Here is a 16515-nt window from a genome sequence, read left to right as displayed (position 1 = left end):
CCAACCTTCCTCTGCCCTGCTTCATGGTGAACACCACGAAAACCAAGATGGTGTGAAAAGGGCTTACGACTTTAACATTTTTTGAAAGTTATCGTTATTATTGTCATCTACTAGATCCCAGGGCCAATGTGATTTAAAAAAAATCATTACTGATGCTTCAGTGACATTTCCCATCTGTTACAGATTACAAAGTACACTCATTATAGTGGATTTAGGCCTCCTAGCCAACAGAACGTCCTCGTCCATTAACGCGCATACATGCCACTAAATACATCAGCAGTGATCCAAAGCACTGCAGCATTGCTTCGTCATGTTACCCTTTCCAGAAATGCCCCATTGATTTGCTCAATCCAGAATTTAATCCAAATTACACTTATCCAAAAATGGTGTGAGCCTGTAGTTGTGGATTGTGGTGCTCTAAACGATCCAAGGGTCATCAACTTTTTGTCCCCCCCCCCACCACCACCACCACATTTATGAACAATAAATTATCCCAGAAGCCATGCCAGCAACCACAGGCCTGAACCTCATGCCCATTTAACGAGTGTCTAGTGAGGGAGCAGCACGGGCAAGGTCGGCCCACCGCAGCGATGGGACGGCAAAAGTGCTACGTGACGGCATATTCGCCGCGACCCAATGAGTGATTACCTCGCAGCTCCAGTCATAATTCAGTGTGACCTCAATCTGCCAGCAGCGCCGTGCTTTGATGGATCAGCTCATGGTTGATGTGTTGGGTTCTAGCATGTCAAACAGGCAGATAACGATAGAGTGATCTTTTGCTTCTGCAAAGAATATGAACCTGGAATGATAGTGTTTCTTCTATCCAAAGTAAAGAGTTTCTTAACTACAGTGTCACAAACACCAACCGTATCACGATGATGCATGTGCGTTAATTAACCATCTTTATGTCTTATCAAAGTCAGCACTGACACACCTGCACACACACATACATGCATACATACACCCCACCGTCAATGAATTCTCTCAGTGGGTGATCAGCGCAGTGCCCCCCCCCCCCCACCCCACACACACGGACGTACCTTCCCCCTCTCTCGGTCTCTTTCTCTCTGACCTTCCACCGTGGGCTTCCAACCAAAGTGGGGCTCATCACACGCAGCTGTAATACATATTTATTGCCCCGGTGACAGCTCCTGCGCACTGGATTTATATGATTCTCAGCAAACAATAGTGAAGCCCAACTCACTCTTGCTCCCTCTCATCAAACAAAGCGAAAGATGAATCTCGTAGTGTCAGGCCCGCTCAGTCCTCCTCAGCAGTCAGCCATCTGCGGCTTTCGATGCACACCCTAGCAGGAACAGGCAGGCACCGTTGCATTCATGGCACGCCCGTAAATGAAGGTAAATATACTTGATAAAATGTACACTGTATTGATCTGGCAAAGGATGGCACGACAAGGCCTAATCCATTCCAACCCCCAAATTAACTTGTTTTGTTCCAGGTTTTTAATGAATAAAAAGAATTCAATGTTCTACAAAAACATATACATGACTTTAATATAAACACGTGTGCATGCCAAAACTGTGCTTCTCGCAGTGCAATTCAGAAAGAGACACCGTCTGTCTGTACTGTCTGACCACCTGGAACGTCTCTCAGCAAAAAAAAAAACAGTGAACAAAGTCACTCCGGTACGATAAATGCAGCGGAAATCAGGCCTTCTAATGATAATGACGTATTGATATGGAGCGGTAGAGGTCAAGAGATTTGCCACATATCCTTGTTTAAGACATACACGAAATAAATTCTTCTCAAATTTTGCAGGTGTTTCAGAATCCTGCAAAAGTGGGCTTGACATGCCTTTAGTGGGTAGCACTTTTGTGCTTGCTTTCAGGCGCTTTGGCCTGGTGAGTGCTGTTGTAGATATCAGTTGTACCAGATCAGATCAGGGACCTGCGCTCGCCAATGATATGCTACGGAAACTCCAATCGGGCGAACCACGGCCCATTAAGTAAGAGTGAGGAAATGCTCGTGTTTTCTTGATTAGCATTTGTTCGTTCATTTGAACTTGAGGCATTAACATTTTTAATATTGTAAAACTGAGAACAACATCTAACTATACTTGATTATTGATTGTAACGTGACTCACGTGTAAGCCTCAGTAAATCAGAATAAAGTTGTCCTCTTCTTTGCCCCTTGTTCATTCAACTCATATAAAGCCGCAAACATTTGTTTCTTTAAAATACTGACAATTACAACTGAGTAATTAAACAAAATAATAATGTGCTAATTTCCTTACTCCATTTACACATTTCCTATCCGAGTAAAAAAATGTTTGCTGATATTACAGATCTATCGACCATATATTTATTTTATTTATTTATTAGACTACCGTAAATATATTTGAATATTTTGGAATTTATCTTATTATCCATCAATCAGAATCAGAATCAGAATCAAATCAGAATCAAAGGCAATTACCCTCTACTATACAATGAAAACATTTAACGAATCTTACCACCCAAGTCGATCTGGTACCTGAACCGTCAGGGATAAGAGCAGGTTACCCCGCATGTGCCTGTTCGGCATCAATTGGCATCCTACAACAGCTCCTTGAGATTGCCCTTATTTTGTAGTCGTATCTCTGATCGTATGTCCTGTTCAATAACCGTCTCAAAGAGCATCACTGAATGTGTCTCTCCTTCTCCTCAGGCAAAGACATTGTAGCACCTTGAGTGCACATTTTTATTCTTGTTGCTTGAGCAGCAGCAAACCTGAGACTCGCACATTTTGGCTTATAACACAAAGCATAAAAAAATTTAAGTTAAATTACCGTAAAAAAAAATCGATCACCAAGTAACAGCTCGTAAGTTAAGAAAACTTGTAAATTAGGGTCTTCATAATTCCATCAAGGGGGGGTGGGGGGGTTTGCCCTCGCGGAACATGCTCTTTAATTTTTTTAGTCCTAAAACAACATGCAGTTGCAGCTCCACTACGTTATGGGGCAGTGGCGCTCTCATTGGCAGAGTTTGCACAGGGAGTATTCTCAGGGAGGAAATATGACCAGGCATATGTAGCACTTGGCTTCAATGTGACTGCGGTGGCAGACGAGGGAACGTCGATGTGCTGACTGTGTCTAAAACTTTTGGTAGCGGACAGCACGAAGCCAAATAAATTAAGGCGTCACTTAAAGGCATTACACCCCAATTACGCTGATAAGCTGCTTGAGTTTTTTTCCAGTGAAAACGCGCCGAATATTGCCAACAATCATGCCGCTTTGTGACTGCAACTTCAGTAAAATAATACAGGTCCCAGCTACACATTGAGCAGAAGCCGAGGGTTGCCGTGTCCTGCTTCAAACCTCGCTTCGAAAAGCTGTGCATTGCAAAACGTGATTGTAGCCATTAATCCAGACATCATCTTTGATTTTTTAAAAAAGCACAAATTATTTTATAGATTTTTGTTTTGCTGGTTACTTGTTTTTTTAAAATATTGTGCTCCTGAGATCATGTTGGTGATTAGTTTGAATGCATTATTAGTTATTGATTTTATGTCATTTTATTTTTCAGTATCGAATGGTTTGACATGGTCAGTCAAAACATATTTATTGTTAAATTAAGGATTTAATGTTACTTTTGAATTTCAGATGCACTTTAAATCTTTTCTGTTCCAGTTACTAAAGCTATTCTTTGATGTAAATTGGTCCACAAAGTTGGTCCATATTTCTTTCTTTTTTTTTATTCTCTGATACGTTAATAGGGATACAGTGTTATGCAAAGGTGTACTTGTAACAATTTTATAGACAAATGATACTATTTATGGTCATGCGGGGCGGGGGGGATGTTTTCCTCTTCCTTGGGGGGGGGGGGGGCATGACAGAAAATAATTGAGAACCACTGTCATAATTCAAGGTATGACTGCATATTGATATTAATATTAATGGCCATAGTAAGTTTCAATGGGAACTAAGGTGTCTAGCACAACTGTGATTGCTTAATTAACAGCTTAAGAGCTGTGTACCAATACGTATTATCAAGTATGTCTTGTTTATCACAGAACTTCCTTGGAGGCAAATATGCTCTCCGTATGATCAAAGACATTTCCAAGTGGTGATGTCACCGAAGGGCAAAGTCAGCCCCATATATCCTTCAGCTTGCTGTGCCTAAGTTAAGTTGAGATGTGATGAGAGGCAATACCAAGAACGGGCTAGAAGAGGTGAAATAAGGACAGAGGAGAACAGTGCCAAAGAGGGTCAGACGAGCCCGAGCAGCTGCCATACATCCCCACTCTCACACCAGCAAATTGCGTCTTATAGCTGTCACTCTAATGCTTCCAAGTGGGTGAAATCCTTGACATCTGCTTCAGCTCACGCAGTCGCAGCACAGGCCACCACCCTACAGAGACGCACAGCTGATAGGACAGCTCGCAGGACAGTGGTGCTCGTGGTGGCCTTCACATCCATTGTGGTTAATTTTATCGGCACAGAAACAACAAACGCAAAGTTCAGATTCACGCTGAAATGTATTGTGTTTGCCGCAAATCTTCTCAGTGTGATTTTTAGCACATATGTCTCATGATGCAGAGGCTATTTTGTGAACCACACTGAGCAAACGCTTTTAACTCATTCAATACCAGCCAATTCTGGACCAAGTCTGAAAAGACCTTGATAAACTTCTCTCAAGTCAAGATGGCGCCCGAGTAGGCAGCCATCGGCAAGTGCTCTCATGAGCCTTGTTTTTGTTGTTGTTTTTGTGTTTGTTTGTCACTTTGTGTTTTTTGTTACGTCGTGTGGACCTGATGTGGACTTTTTTCAGCACATGTGTCCACGAAATTCATCAAGGAGGAGACTCTGTGCTTGGTGGTTGCGCCTTCTCGGCAGCATGGGTATACCAGCACTGTTTTTGACTGGGAGGAATGTCGGCACCATTTGACTGTCGTTGCTGGACAGTCCCGGGGCGCTTGTGTCTTGTGCCTGTAATGGGCAGCATTTTTCACAGCCCCGCTTTATTCAGCGGAGAGATTGGTGCTGTTGCGGTCTGCGGCTGGATGGATGTAAGGCTTGAGGAACCGACGATGAGAAGAAAGGAGCGTTAGCGCGGAGCGCCGATGCAGATTTGGAACTGGGAGTCGCGGCTTGGAGTTTGAAGCGGATTACGTGGGACAGGAGAAGTGAACTAATCTCTTTTCGTCAATGGACGCTACATCTTCGTGTTTACTTTCAAAACTTAGCTTGTAGCAGACGTGTGCACATTTTCAGCATGACGTCTTTGATCGGATGTGCTCTGATAGGAGCACATAACTCCTACTTTGGCATCATTTCACTGGCTCCCCATACATTTTAGAGTTATTTTCAAGATCCTCTTATTTGTTTTCAAATCTCTGAATAATCTCACGCCACCTTACCTCTCTGAGCTCATCCGCCCCTACATACCTGCCCGGCGCCTCAGGTCTGTGGACCAGATATTATTAGAAGTACCAAGAACTAAACTGAGGCTCAGAGGGGATCGAGCCATTTCTGTTGCTGGTCCCTCTCTCTGGAATGACCTCCCACTGAACATTCGGCAAGCCTCCTCGCTGCCCATCTTCAAAACCCTCCTCAAAACTCACTTGTATTCTTTGGCATTCGACTCAGCATTACTTAGATTTGTTCTTGGTTTTACTGTTTGGTGCTTTCTACCGCCTTTATTACCGATTTGTCTTACTGTTTATTGTAAATGTTAAATTTCTCCATGTACAACACTTTGTGTGCAGCGATGGCTGTTTGAAAGTGCTCTATAAATACTGTTGACTTGACTTGACTGATCCACTGGAAAGGACACTTTGATCCTCTCCTCTTTCATCTATAACTGCTTCAGACAACAAAGTGTATGCAGAAAATTGGTGAAGATTGCCCAACTGTCTGTGTCCTATGTGTTGTGTTATTTTTGTTTATTTATGTATATTTGACTTCAAAATGGGGCCGCGAGAGTGGCTGCCTTTCCAGCAGCTCCTATATTTTGTTGTTCTACTTCTTCCTTTCATAACTTTGTTGCTGTGAATTGGGAATGTCTCCATTGCCGGACTAATAAAGCTTTTCTTATCTTATCTTATCTTATCTTATCTTAAACGTCTTTGGGAGTGAATGAGTTAAACAGCTCACAGTCGAGCTGTGCTTTGAAAGTAAATTGTTATGGCAGTTTCAAAACCGCTTGTCCTAATTAGGATTGTGGGTAAACTGGAGTCTATCCCACCTGACTTGAGGTTAGATGCAGGATCTAGCTTGCACTGGTCGGCAGCCAATCGCAGGGAACATCGAGACAAACAAACATTCATGCATGCATTCACACCTACAGGCAGTGAGAACTTGTGCATTAGAGGTTGTGCATTAGAGGCGCCCTTTCACCGCGCGATTGGGACAGAACAGTAAAAAGGGCATACAGGAGCAGACAGTAGCAGGAATCTCTTGCAGGAAAATATTTTAATCTCGCTATTCTCAAAAAATTGGAGTGATATGGGAGTTACGGTCATTTACATTGGGAACAGGACACTAAAGTATTTTATTTGAGATTTACAATGCGCTGGGACTGGGACAGGACGGCATTTCCTGAAAGCGTGTCAGAGAAAACTTTGTAAATAAAGTGCAGGTACTCTTATATAAAGTACCGCTTTTGGTTTGGGCTCAAAATTCTTTGAAGGACAAACCAAAACGTGTTTTGAAGATATCTTTTAAGTTTTATAATTATTGGATGATTGATGAGTTGTGATTAATTTGCTGCTTCGCTCCTTCCCTGCAATCGAGGTTTTGGTCCATGGATAATGGAGATAAAAGGAATAACTGCCTAGGGCTTGAGGGCTATCACACTGGATAGTTCATTTGAACATATGAGACACATTTCACATTCGTCAGCATTTTCTATGATATCTTTTGTCTTTTTATCAATGAAAGTAAAGAGGTTCCCACAGCTGACTGAGGTGTAGATGGCAAGAGATGCATTCTCATCCAAAGCACAGTTCACAAAGGCGAGTGAAATGAGCAGTCAAGGTTGTCTCAGCTGAATTAGGATGTGAGCAGAAAAATTCTACAAATTGTGTTCGTCAATTGAGAACTCCGTTGAGTGATGATGTTGCTGTAATGCATGAGTCTAAAATATAGGAATATTTTGTGTGCGCATTAACGTCTTTATTATTGCTTGTCTCAGCCTACGAACAACATGCCTGCTGAAAATCGGAAAACGGAACCCACAGCAGAGTGCACCTTGTAATCGTAACTTTCAAAAACATTTAACGGTTCACCCAAGCAAACAAATTAATTCTACTTACTCCTTGCCAAAAAATGTAAAGAGGAGTCTAAATAAACACTTAATCTTTGCCAAGAAGAAATAAGCCCCCCCCCCCGCTGCCGCTGATTAAGGCTACCAAAGAGATATATCTGGCACTTAAGTCTTGTGTTTACCTCATAAAGACAGAGACTTCAGCAGCCACCCACACCAATGCTAAAATATTACACTTGAACTCTGCCTGCCAGCATGCGTCTCCACGCGATGTTGTGGAAACATCTTGTGACGTTCTGTTACCGATCGTAATGACTCGTCGACTGTTGTGCCTGCCACCACGACAACGTCAGTGAAATTCAATCACTGTGACCGCCGTAACGATGACATGAACAATAAAGCAGCGTGGTCAAGCGGTTGGAGCTTGGCCTCTGACACCCAGATCGGGAAAGCAGCGCCAGCGCTGTGATGCTGAGACTCGAGGATGACGCGAGGAAAGCATGCCACAAACAGAAGCGATGTCGCTTTTAATCTGCCGGATGTAATGGGAACATTTTTCGAAGGGATGCAATTCAATCATTTCTGAGGAAATTATGTTTCTTATTTGGGATCTATGCCTTGTGGTAAAAAGTCGTCTCGGATTTCCTTCATTCTCTGCTGCAACTAAACGGTAATTTGATTTGGGAGAGAACCCAAGAGACTGTTGATTTGTTTGCGTTGGTTTCCCCTACACACACACACACACACACACACACACACACACACACACACACACACACACACACACACACACACACAACACTAAGATATCTTATATCTACTTACATCACAGGACGTCTGTATCATAATGTGTTTATTGCCATACATCGCACACACACACACACTTTCTCTCCGTGCATGCCACCAGGTAGCATTTTGTTGGCAAGTAAAGTGCACAGCTCCGCGAATAAGGAGTAGGAGTTTACTTTTATTTATAGCAATCCACCCACGATCTCCTGGAGAAGCCAGTGATTAAATGTGGGTGCACATTTTCACTGGAGGGAGGTGAGGGGGTTACAAAAAACAGATGCCAAAGTAGTTGTATCTATAAAAGGTCAATGTCAGTACGGGCTGTTAAAAGAGAAACCATGAATAACTAACAAAATGGTTGAAATGGTGTTCACTGTCTGTGACTTGTAGAAAAACTAAGCAAAAGAAAAAAGGTGAAATGTGTTGAGATGTATGAGGAGTAAGAATTCAACAGTGTATGTTTCAGTGATCAATATCAACAGAGGGTAATCCACAAATGTGGATTTGAAAGCAATTTGACACTTGAGTTTCACTTTTAATCCAGAGGGCTTCTTGTTGAAGATGCTTCAGAAATCATCCAAGCTTCAAGAAAGTTGAGAAGAAATCCAGTTCCCTTTGGTTCCGCTGTTATGAAATATATGAACATCAAATATTGACACCATTTGCCATATCGCTCCCTGATCAGATAACCGTGACTCTTTCACCTGCTACCAGTCCATGACGTACCCCATCAGGTCATTTTCTGTTGACTCTGTCTTCCCCGTGACGGCGTACAAAATAAGCAGTATATAACGAATGAATGAATTAATCATTTAAAATGTATTATCGTCGGCAGAGTTTATTTGGAGATGCGTGAAGATTTTGTCTCAATGCGCATTCTGTTTTTCCGCATTATTTCTGTAAATTCTCTCATTGCAACAACAATGCAGCGCCATATTCTCAGCATCTGCCTCCGACAAGCATACAGATGATGAATGTGGGAGTTGTAGGGATGGGAAAGGAAAAGACAGAGTCTGTCTGCGAGCAGTCTGTAAGACCAGGCCATCTGGGCATTCATTATTGCAGACATGATTCTATTATTGTAGGCATCTATTATTGTCCTATGTGGGAACAAGAACTTGTTGTCAGTCTGGGCTTTGTACTTATCAGCTGTGCAGCTGACAGTCAGGTCTCCGACATGACAGCAGCCAAATGAACAGCCATTGTGTTTCGTTGCGCCTAACTGAATTATCCACGACACACACCACGTACTGTTCCTTGTGTTTTTGTGCAGGTCTCTTCCATCGAGCCATCATTCAGAGCGGTTCGGCACTGTCCAGCTGGGCGGTGAATTACCAGCCGGTCAAGTATACGCGCCTCCTGGCGGAGAAGGTGGGCTGCAACGTCCTGGACACGTTAGACATGGTGGACTGTCTGAGGAAGAAGAGCTCCAGGGAGCTTGTGGAGCAGGACATACAACCCGCAAGGTACCACGTGGCTTTTGGACCTGTAATTGATGGCGATGTCATTCCTGATGACCCCGAGATCCTGATGGAGCAGGGGGAGTTCCTCAACTATGATATCATGCTGGGAGTCAACCAAGGCGAAGGTCTGCGCTTTGTGGAGAACGTGGTGGACTCCGAGGATGGCGTTTCTGGAAACGACTTTGACTTTTCGGTGTCTGACTTTGTGGACAGTCTGTATGGATACCCAGAGGGCAAAGACACTCTGAGGGAGACCATTAAGTTTATGTACACAGACTGGGCCGACAAGGAAAATCCAGAAACCAGGCGCAAAACGCTAGTGGCTCTCTTCACCGATCACCAGTGGGTGGAGCCCTCTGTGGTGACAGCAGATCTCCACGCTCGCTATGGTTCACCCACCTACTTTTATGCCTTCTACCACCACTGCCAGAGTCTGATGAAGCCTGCCTGGTCAGATGCCGCGCACGGGGATGAGGTTCCCTATGTTTTTGGAATTCCAATGATCGGTCCAACTGACCTTTTCCCCTGCAACTTCTCAAAGAACGATGTCATGCTCAGTGCTGTGGTCATGACCTACTGGACCAACTTTGCCAAGACTGGGTGAGTCGATGCTTATCTTTGGGGCTCCTCTATATGACTATTTTTGGGATGTTGTTTTACATAAGAAAACATCTTGAATCAAGTTGCCACAAGATGAAGAACGGAATAAATGTTATGAAATAAGGAAATGTATTTTTATTCACTTTCTATATGCCAGCTACATTAAACAATGAGAACATCTTGAGTGCCAGCCAGGTTAGAGCTTTCTAACTGATCTTTCGAGGATCACAGGATATTGTTTTATATAAACACCCAAACAACCACATTTAATATTTGATTCTCTTCTTGGATCATAACTTATGTATTCACAATGAATTGTGAAGCAATTTGAAAAACTTTACAAACTATTTGCAACCTATTTAATAGTAGTAGTATTTAGTAGTGTGTGTGAATGCCACGTATGAACGTGTGTGAGAGTGTGTCTGTGCGTGCGTGCGTGCGTGCGTGTGTGTGTGTGTGTGTGTGTAGCTGTCTACATTATGTCCTAATTTCACCTTCTAAAACAATCCCTATTATTTTTTCTCTTTTTTGTGACACTATTTTTCATAGATTTCACGTGACAAACACTTTGACCAATCAGTAGCTGCTTGTAACGGTTCTATTTCCTAGGTCAGACATGATTTAAGAGCTTACCCACAACAGTGAGCTCCCCAAAAAACTGCAATGCTTTAGCCAAAACCTGTCTCCACCCATTCCCATAGAAAAAAAGCAATTGATGGAGATTAATGTCGACAATTGCTGTCAACAAATCGGCTAAACCAAGAATGACCGTATTCAAAACTTGCTGCAGTCTATCATCAGTGAAAAGTAGCGGAGGAAATCCAATCAGCGTCCTATTAGAATGACTTCAAAAAGGATGTATGCACAGAGAAAGTCCCACAATGGAAAAGCATGGAACTGGAAAGAGAAGAAAAACACTATAACCGATCTTTTTTACACGTTATTTTGGAAAAATAAAAAATAAAAAGACATTGAATGTGAGTAAAATTAAATGTACCTCCAGTGTTTCTGGTTTGAGTGCAAGGACTGTCTTTATGCATGTGTCTGTCTGCACCTCTGGGTTGTTGTTTGTTAGTTTTTTTGAAAATTTTGTATGGGGGAGCTGAAAATGTTATCGCTACTCCATTGTAGTTAGGCCCCGAAAGACGCCATGACTTATCAGAACGGCAACTGTTGCCCTTACTGGTATTGACTTCTTTAGCTTGGACCCAGATGATCATTCTCGCCCAGGGTGACCCTCCCACACTCCATACTCAATTTCACATCAGCCCATCACAAAGTACAAGACATTTTTGCACAACAAGTCATCATTTCAAACAACTTAAATTTAATTTGACAATCGATGTACACCAGTGTGCTATTGATCTTACCTTGAGGGGGATGCACTGTGGAGGGAATGTCTGCATCTTCTGCCGCTCAATCAGGTTGACTTTGACATCTAAACGTCTGGTTTATAGGCCACCGTGGCCACCAGCACAACTCGATGAATGAGTTGCTCATGACAGACAAGTGCAGATGGACTGATGTCAGCTGTTTGGCTCCTCGGGTGAACCACTGAGGTCAGACTAACCAAACATCTGTCTTCTTTGCCTGGCAGCCATCTTGTCTCGCCATATTCAGAACATCACGTTGGAGATGTACACAGAAAGTTTATTGCATGATATGTATGGCTCATGCACATGTATTCATTGTCTTCCGTTCAGTAATACAATACAGCCCAATAAGTTCAGTATTTTTAAGGCATTTGCAATACATAATATTTGTAATCTTTAAACACCATCTGCCTTGGTATTTAGACTCATTCCTCATTTGTACATTGATGCTTTTTAAATAATCTAACCTGGGTTATTTGAAACGGAATGGCACGAGCCAGGTTTACATGGTGCCTTGTATTCCAATTTAATTCAATCCGTATGGAATTTATTCAGATTCACATGAGTGGTAGAGTCGTTTTACCAGGCCGAACAAACGTCATGGAAACAATTCAAACGGAATAGCCAGGCTGGATGTGGTCTCTGTATGCTCTGTATTGGCGTAGATATGCAATAGTGTCGTCATTTACACACTTGAAAATGGCAGCGTCCCCCCAGAGCTCGTCTGTGACAGGAGAGCTTTTTTAAAAAGCTCTCCTGACTGACCGCGACTCCCATTTCTGTCAAAATTACATCCTGCTGCAAAATGAAACTGTACCAGGATCGGGCAGCGTGCAAGCAACAAAAACATATATAGGGTAGATGATCTTACTTTACTTGCCTGGCAAAGGTGCAGTTATTGATAATACAGTAGCTCTTGAGTTTGATTTGGCTGTGCAGGTGTACCAGATGAGGTTTTTGCTTATGTATAATGTACAGTGAGTAGGCAGATATTTTGTCAGAAAGCACTGGATTGAGTATTATTTAAAAGTCTAAACTTTTAAAACAAGGCGGCTAACGTGGGCCTTAGTGCGAACAATGCAATAAACATAATCCGTTGCTCACAGTTCTTTCACAGCCGTTTAGACTACCAGGATTTGGTCTCCTTTAAATTGCCACTGTAAAATCCTGGACGGAAATAGGAATATTTTGTTCCCAAAATTAGATCTGTTTGGACAGTTCGAAAGACCATATCGATCAGAGGCATTGTACTGTGTGCGTGAGTGCATGCGTGTGCGTGTGCGTGTGTGCGTGCAGGTGTGCATGTGTTTCCATTCTGGCCTGGAGGTAACCGTTTAGGCTGAATTGACTGTTGCCTTGAAACTTAATTCTGATCGATGATGATGTCGTCATCATTTAACATGATGGCATCAACATCTGTGTGCTAGCCACAACCCAGCTTCCACGTTAAGGCCCTAACATCAAATTGCACTTAAGTCTTGCCCCAGTTTTAGTCAATTTTTACTCGAATTTTGCTGCACTGCTTCCCTTTTAAGTTTTTCACTTAGAAGTCCCATTCTGATTTGTAGCAAAGCATTGCAAGAGTGAAATGACCATTGATGAAAGAGGTGTCTTAAAGCATCATAATAATCGAATTTAACATCTTAAAAATCCTTGGAACATTGATTAGCAAGATGGAGAATTTCTCGGTCATCTGCATGCCGACGAAACGTAATTTACTTTCCAATGCTATTATGACCACGTATAATGATAACGAGCTGTTAAGAAAAGTAAAGGTCGATGCAGCTCAGTACGTCTTCATAGGGTAATTGTCTTGCAACTATTGGACTCTATCATCAGTTCTTGGTGACTACTCCTTCGGGCGGAGGGCTGAAGATTTTTCCCCAAAGTTCATTGTCCTCATTTCGACGACACCAGGGGATGAATATCTCAGCCCAGCACCAGCCAAGCCCAGTCTGGCTCTGGAGGACATCCCTTTAATTAGGACCCGGTTGAATTCCCTTTGACTTTTCGGCTCACAACAGCAATTCTCACTCCCTCCCGCCGTCTCCAGATACTCACGATGAGCTCACCCAGATTGCACTTCCTCTCTTCGACTGTAAATCGCCTGTCAAAACATGTGGGAAGCCATGTTGAGACACTTGTTCTACATGTCAACCATATGTATGATACTGGCGTTCCCCCTCAAGCCCTTCCTGTCCCAGGCTGTCATGTGTCATCTTTACAGGGCAAACTCTGTCCCTTGCACATTTTTGTCCTGCATCAGAGTAGCGAGAACATAAAAGCAAACACCTCGCTGCCAAATCTTAGTGCGTGCGCATGACTGTGAGTGTGTCTGTTATCTCATTTTGAAGGGTGGCAGTGTTGATTATTGCCTTGGGATTTATGAAACTATCTTTCCCGTTAACATTGTCTTTTTCTTGGGGCCCCATTATCATAGATAGGCGCATGTGCGCTCGGCGTAAAAACTGGTGGGCAAGTCTAGTTGACCACGTGTGGGAATTTGGCAAACCACGCTATCATGTCTGGCGTTACAGCAGTTCCAATACGTGCCACGACGCAGCCGACAATTTAATAGCAGAATGTAAGCTAGAATTGGAACGAGGTGAAACCAGGTCTAAGTTGGGGTTTTTGGGCTTTTGAGACACATCGACAAATGGCTGAAGTAACAAACAGGTTGGAACAATATATGGATGGCAGACAGAAGAATATATGCACAGATCGACAATGGTGATGGAACGACTGAGCAGATGAATGAATAGACAGGCAATGGAAGGGCAATGGATCGAGGGAGAGGAGATGATGACGATGATGATGATGATGATGATGATGATGGACACATAGGCAGTAGGGATGTGAATCTCAGCACTGAGGACGATTCGATACACATCACGATCCACTGCCAGCGATGCGATACTTAAACGATACATGGAATTTTCTGGCGATACGATGCGATACGTTTCACCGTCGTCACGATGCGATACGATTCGATACACATTAAGTTCAAATCAATGCGATCCGATACGATACAATGCAATTTGTTGCGATATTGTGCAATTAAACATGATGCAAATAAGCAAAGAAAAAAAGCTTGTAAAAAGATGGAATTCAGTATGGTATTACAAAAAGGATACCACTATTCCTTATAAAGAGTAGAACTTGTAAAACAACTTATTTAAGCCCTTTCACAATTGGGTTTTGTGCAAAGAAAATGTAAACAATTTGGCACCTGAGACTCACAGCTGTTGCTATAATGTAAACACAAACAGACTATTCTCACTGAGTGTCTTATATGAAATATAATAATACTATATATATGTATATGAATCTCTAGCGCAAGATGTCCACCCATCCACTGTAAGTGCAACTCTTTGCGCACTGTTCAGCGACACAGTAATCTCACTTCTCACTTTGTTGTACACATCGGGAATATGTTTGTAAGTGAACACAGACCTGTCTGGTATTTTATACCTGGGTTCCAAAACGTGCACGAGCTGTCTGAAACCCTCGTTGTCCACCACGCTAAGGCTGGAGGTCTTTGCATATGAAATAAGCAGTGGCCTTAGTTATAGCCATTGCGCGGTCACAGTGAGTTGCAAGGGGACTCCCAAAATAAGAGGCAATTTTTTTCTGATCCTGACCTGGTTTACCAAGAGTTTCTCCGGTGTCCGACGAGGAACTGGGCGGGGAAGCGGGAGGGAAACTTGTCGGTGATCTGGTGTCATCGGTTTAAGTGGGTCTGCATATTTGTGGTGCTGCCGTTGTATGGCTTCTTAGTGCGACATTCCTTGCAAATTACGGAGGTTTTATCAAGCTTTCCGTCTTTCTTTTCGAAGCCGTAGTATTTCCAAACATGAGATTTGAATGTTGCGGCTGCATTAAATATAGTAGTTTCCTTGCTGCTGCATGCGCTAACTTCCATAATGTTTTGCTCGTTGTGTACTGGACTGTATGTGACGCACGGCTACCGTCCGTATTCAACACAAAACGCAAAGCAATGATGGTGCATTCATTGCGCCTAGGAAAGGGCAGAGATGTGACGTTTAACATGAATAAAACGGCGATTGAATCGGATTTTACCGATACCCATCAATGCATCGTGATGAATAGCGATTTCACCGATACCCATCAATGCATCGTGATGAATCGCGATTTCACCCGTCAATCGCGTCGTACCCAGTGAATGAGCCGATGCACTCGGATCGCGATCGTGCGCATCGATGTATCGATTAATATCGATTATTTTCCACACCCTTAATAGGCAGATGGAAAGTTGGACAAACAGATGGATACTGATGAATGAATTCAGACAGAACAGACAGTGGAAGAAGTGAACAGATAAGGAAGAACAATCAAGACGGCTAGATGAATTGACCAATTAAAGGAGAGATGGAAAGGCTGTGTCGATGGTTACATAGAGACACGGGCTGATGGGCAGAAGGAGAAATGGACAGAGACATTGGTCTAACCAAGTCTGATGAAGGAAAGATGATGAATGAACTCCAAGCGTAGGCTGACATTATCAATCACAGGTCAAATACCTACTACATCTCATTACCGGTCTTCTCCGACATCATTTCAACTGTGCCTCCAAAACTTTTGCCTTGTGTCGTCCACACGCAGCAACTTTCACACAATCTCAAACAACAAATAAAAAGCACAGCGTGTGCACCGACATCCAAAAGCGCTGGCGGAGCATTTCAGAAAAAGACAGAATGATGAAAAGGCAGCAAAGATCAGTCACTACATATCATTAGCGCTATAAATATGTCAGTCCAACTTTCCACTCGGTGTGTTTTTTACTGCTGGCTTGTGCTCATTTCCTTCCTCTTTGTGAGCACCGTCACATGCTGTGCAAGGTCTTGCTCAGTATAGTTAAAGATTACACCGCTGACATGTGTTGGTTCTTTATTTCTTCTTTTGCTCTTTCTTTTTCTAGTACTACTCCTCCATCTCAACCTCACATTATTCTCAACCAAATAAAAAAATTAAAAAATGGGCTGGTTGTGAGAGCCAAAATATACAGCATCGATTGCTTTGTCTTCAGTGACAAAGTCTGCCAATTCAACTGTGAGATGTCTATAG

At 42.8% G+C, this 16515-nt stretch overlaps 2 protein-coding genes across 2 annotated transcripts in view; both read left to right on the top strand.

Annotated features, from left to right (window-relative positions):
- LOC127607514 (sideroflexin-1) overlaps positions 1–16515 on the top strand; it is a 204409-nt gene that overhangs the window by 24423 nt on the left and 163471 nt on the right. The window lies entirely within an intron of this gene.
- LOC127608198 (neuroligin-3-like) overlaps positions 1–16515 on the top strand; it is a 238327-nt gene that overhangs the window by 210148 nt on the left and 11664 nt on the right. The window contains exon 7 of the mRNA XM_052077159.1: positions 9268–10057. Coding sequence (XP_051933119.1) covers positions 9268–10057 — 790 coding nt within the window. The remainder of the gene's footprint in view (positions 1–9267; positions 10058–16515) is intronic.

The sequence above is a fragment of the Hippocampus zosterae genome, chromosome 1 (genome assembly GCF_025434085.1).
Source record: "Hippocampus zosterae strain Florida chromosome 1, ASM2543408v3, whole genome shotgun sequence".
In the NCBI taxonomy this organism is placed as follows: domain Eukaryota; kingdom Metazoa; phylum Chordata; class Actinopteri; order Syngnathiformes; family Syngnathidae; genus Hippocampus; species Hippocampus zosterae.
This window is presented reverse-complemented; position numbering and strand designations above follow the sequence as displayed.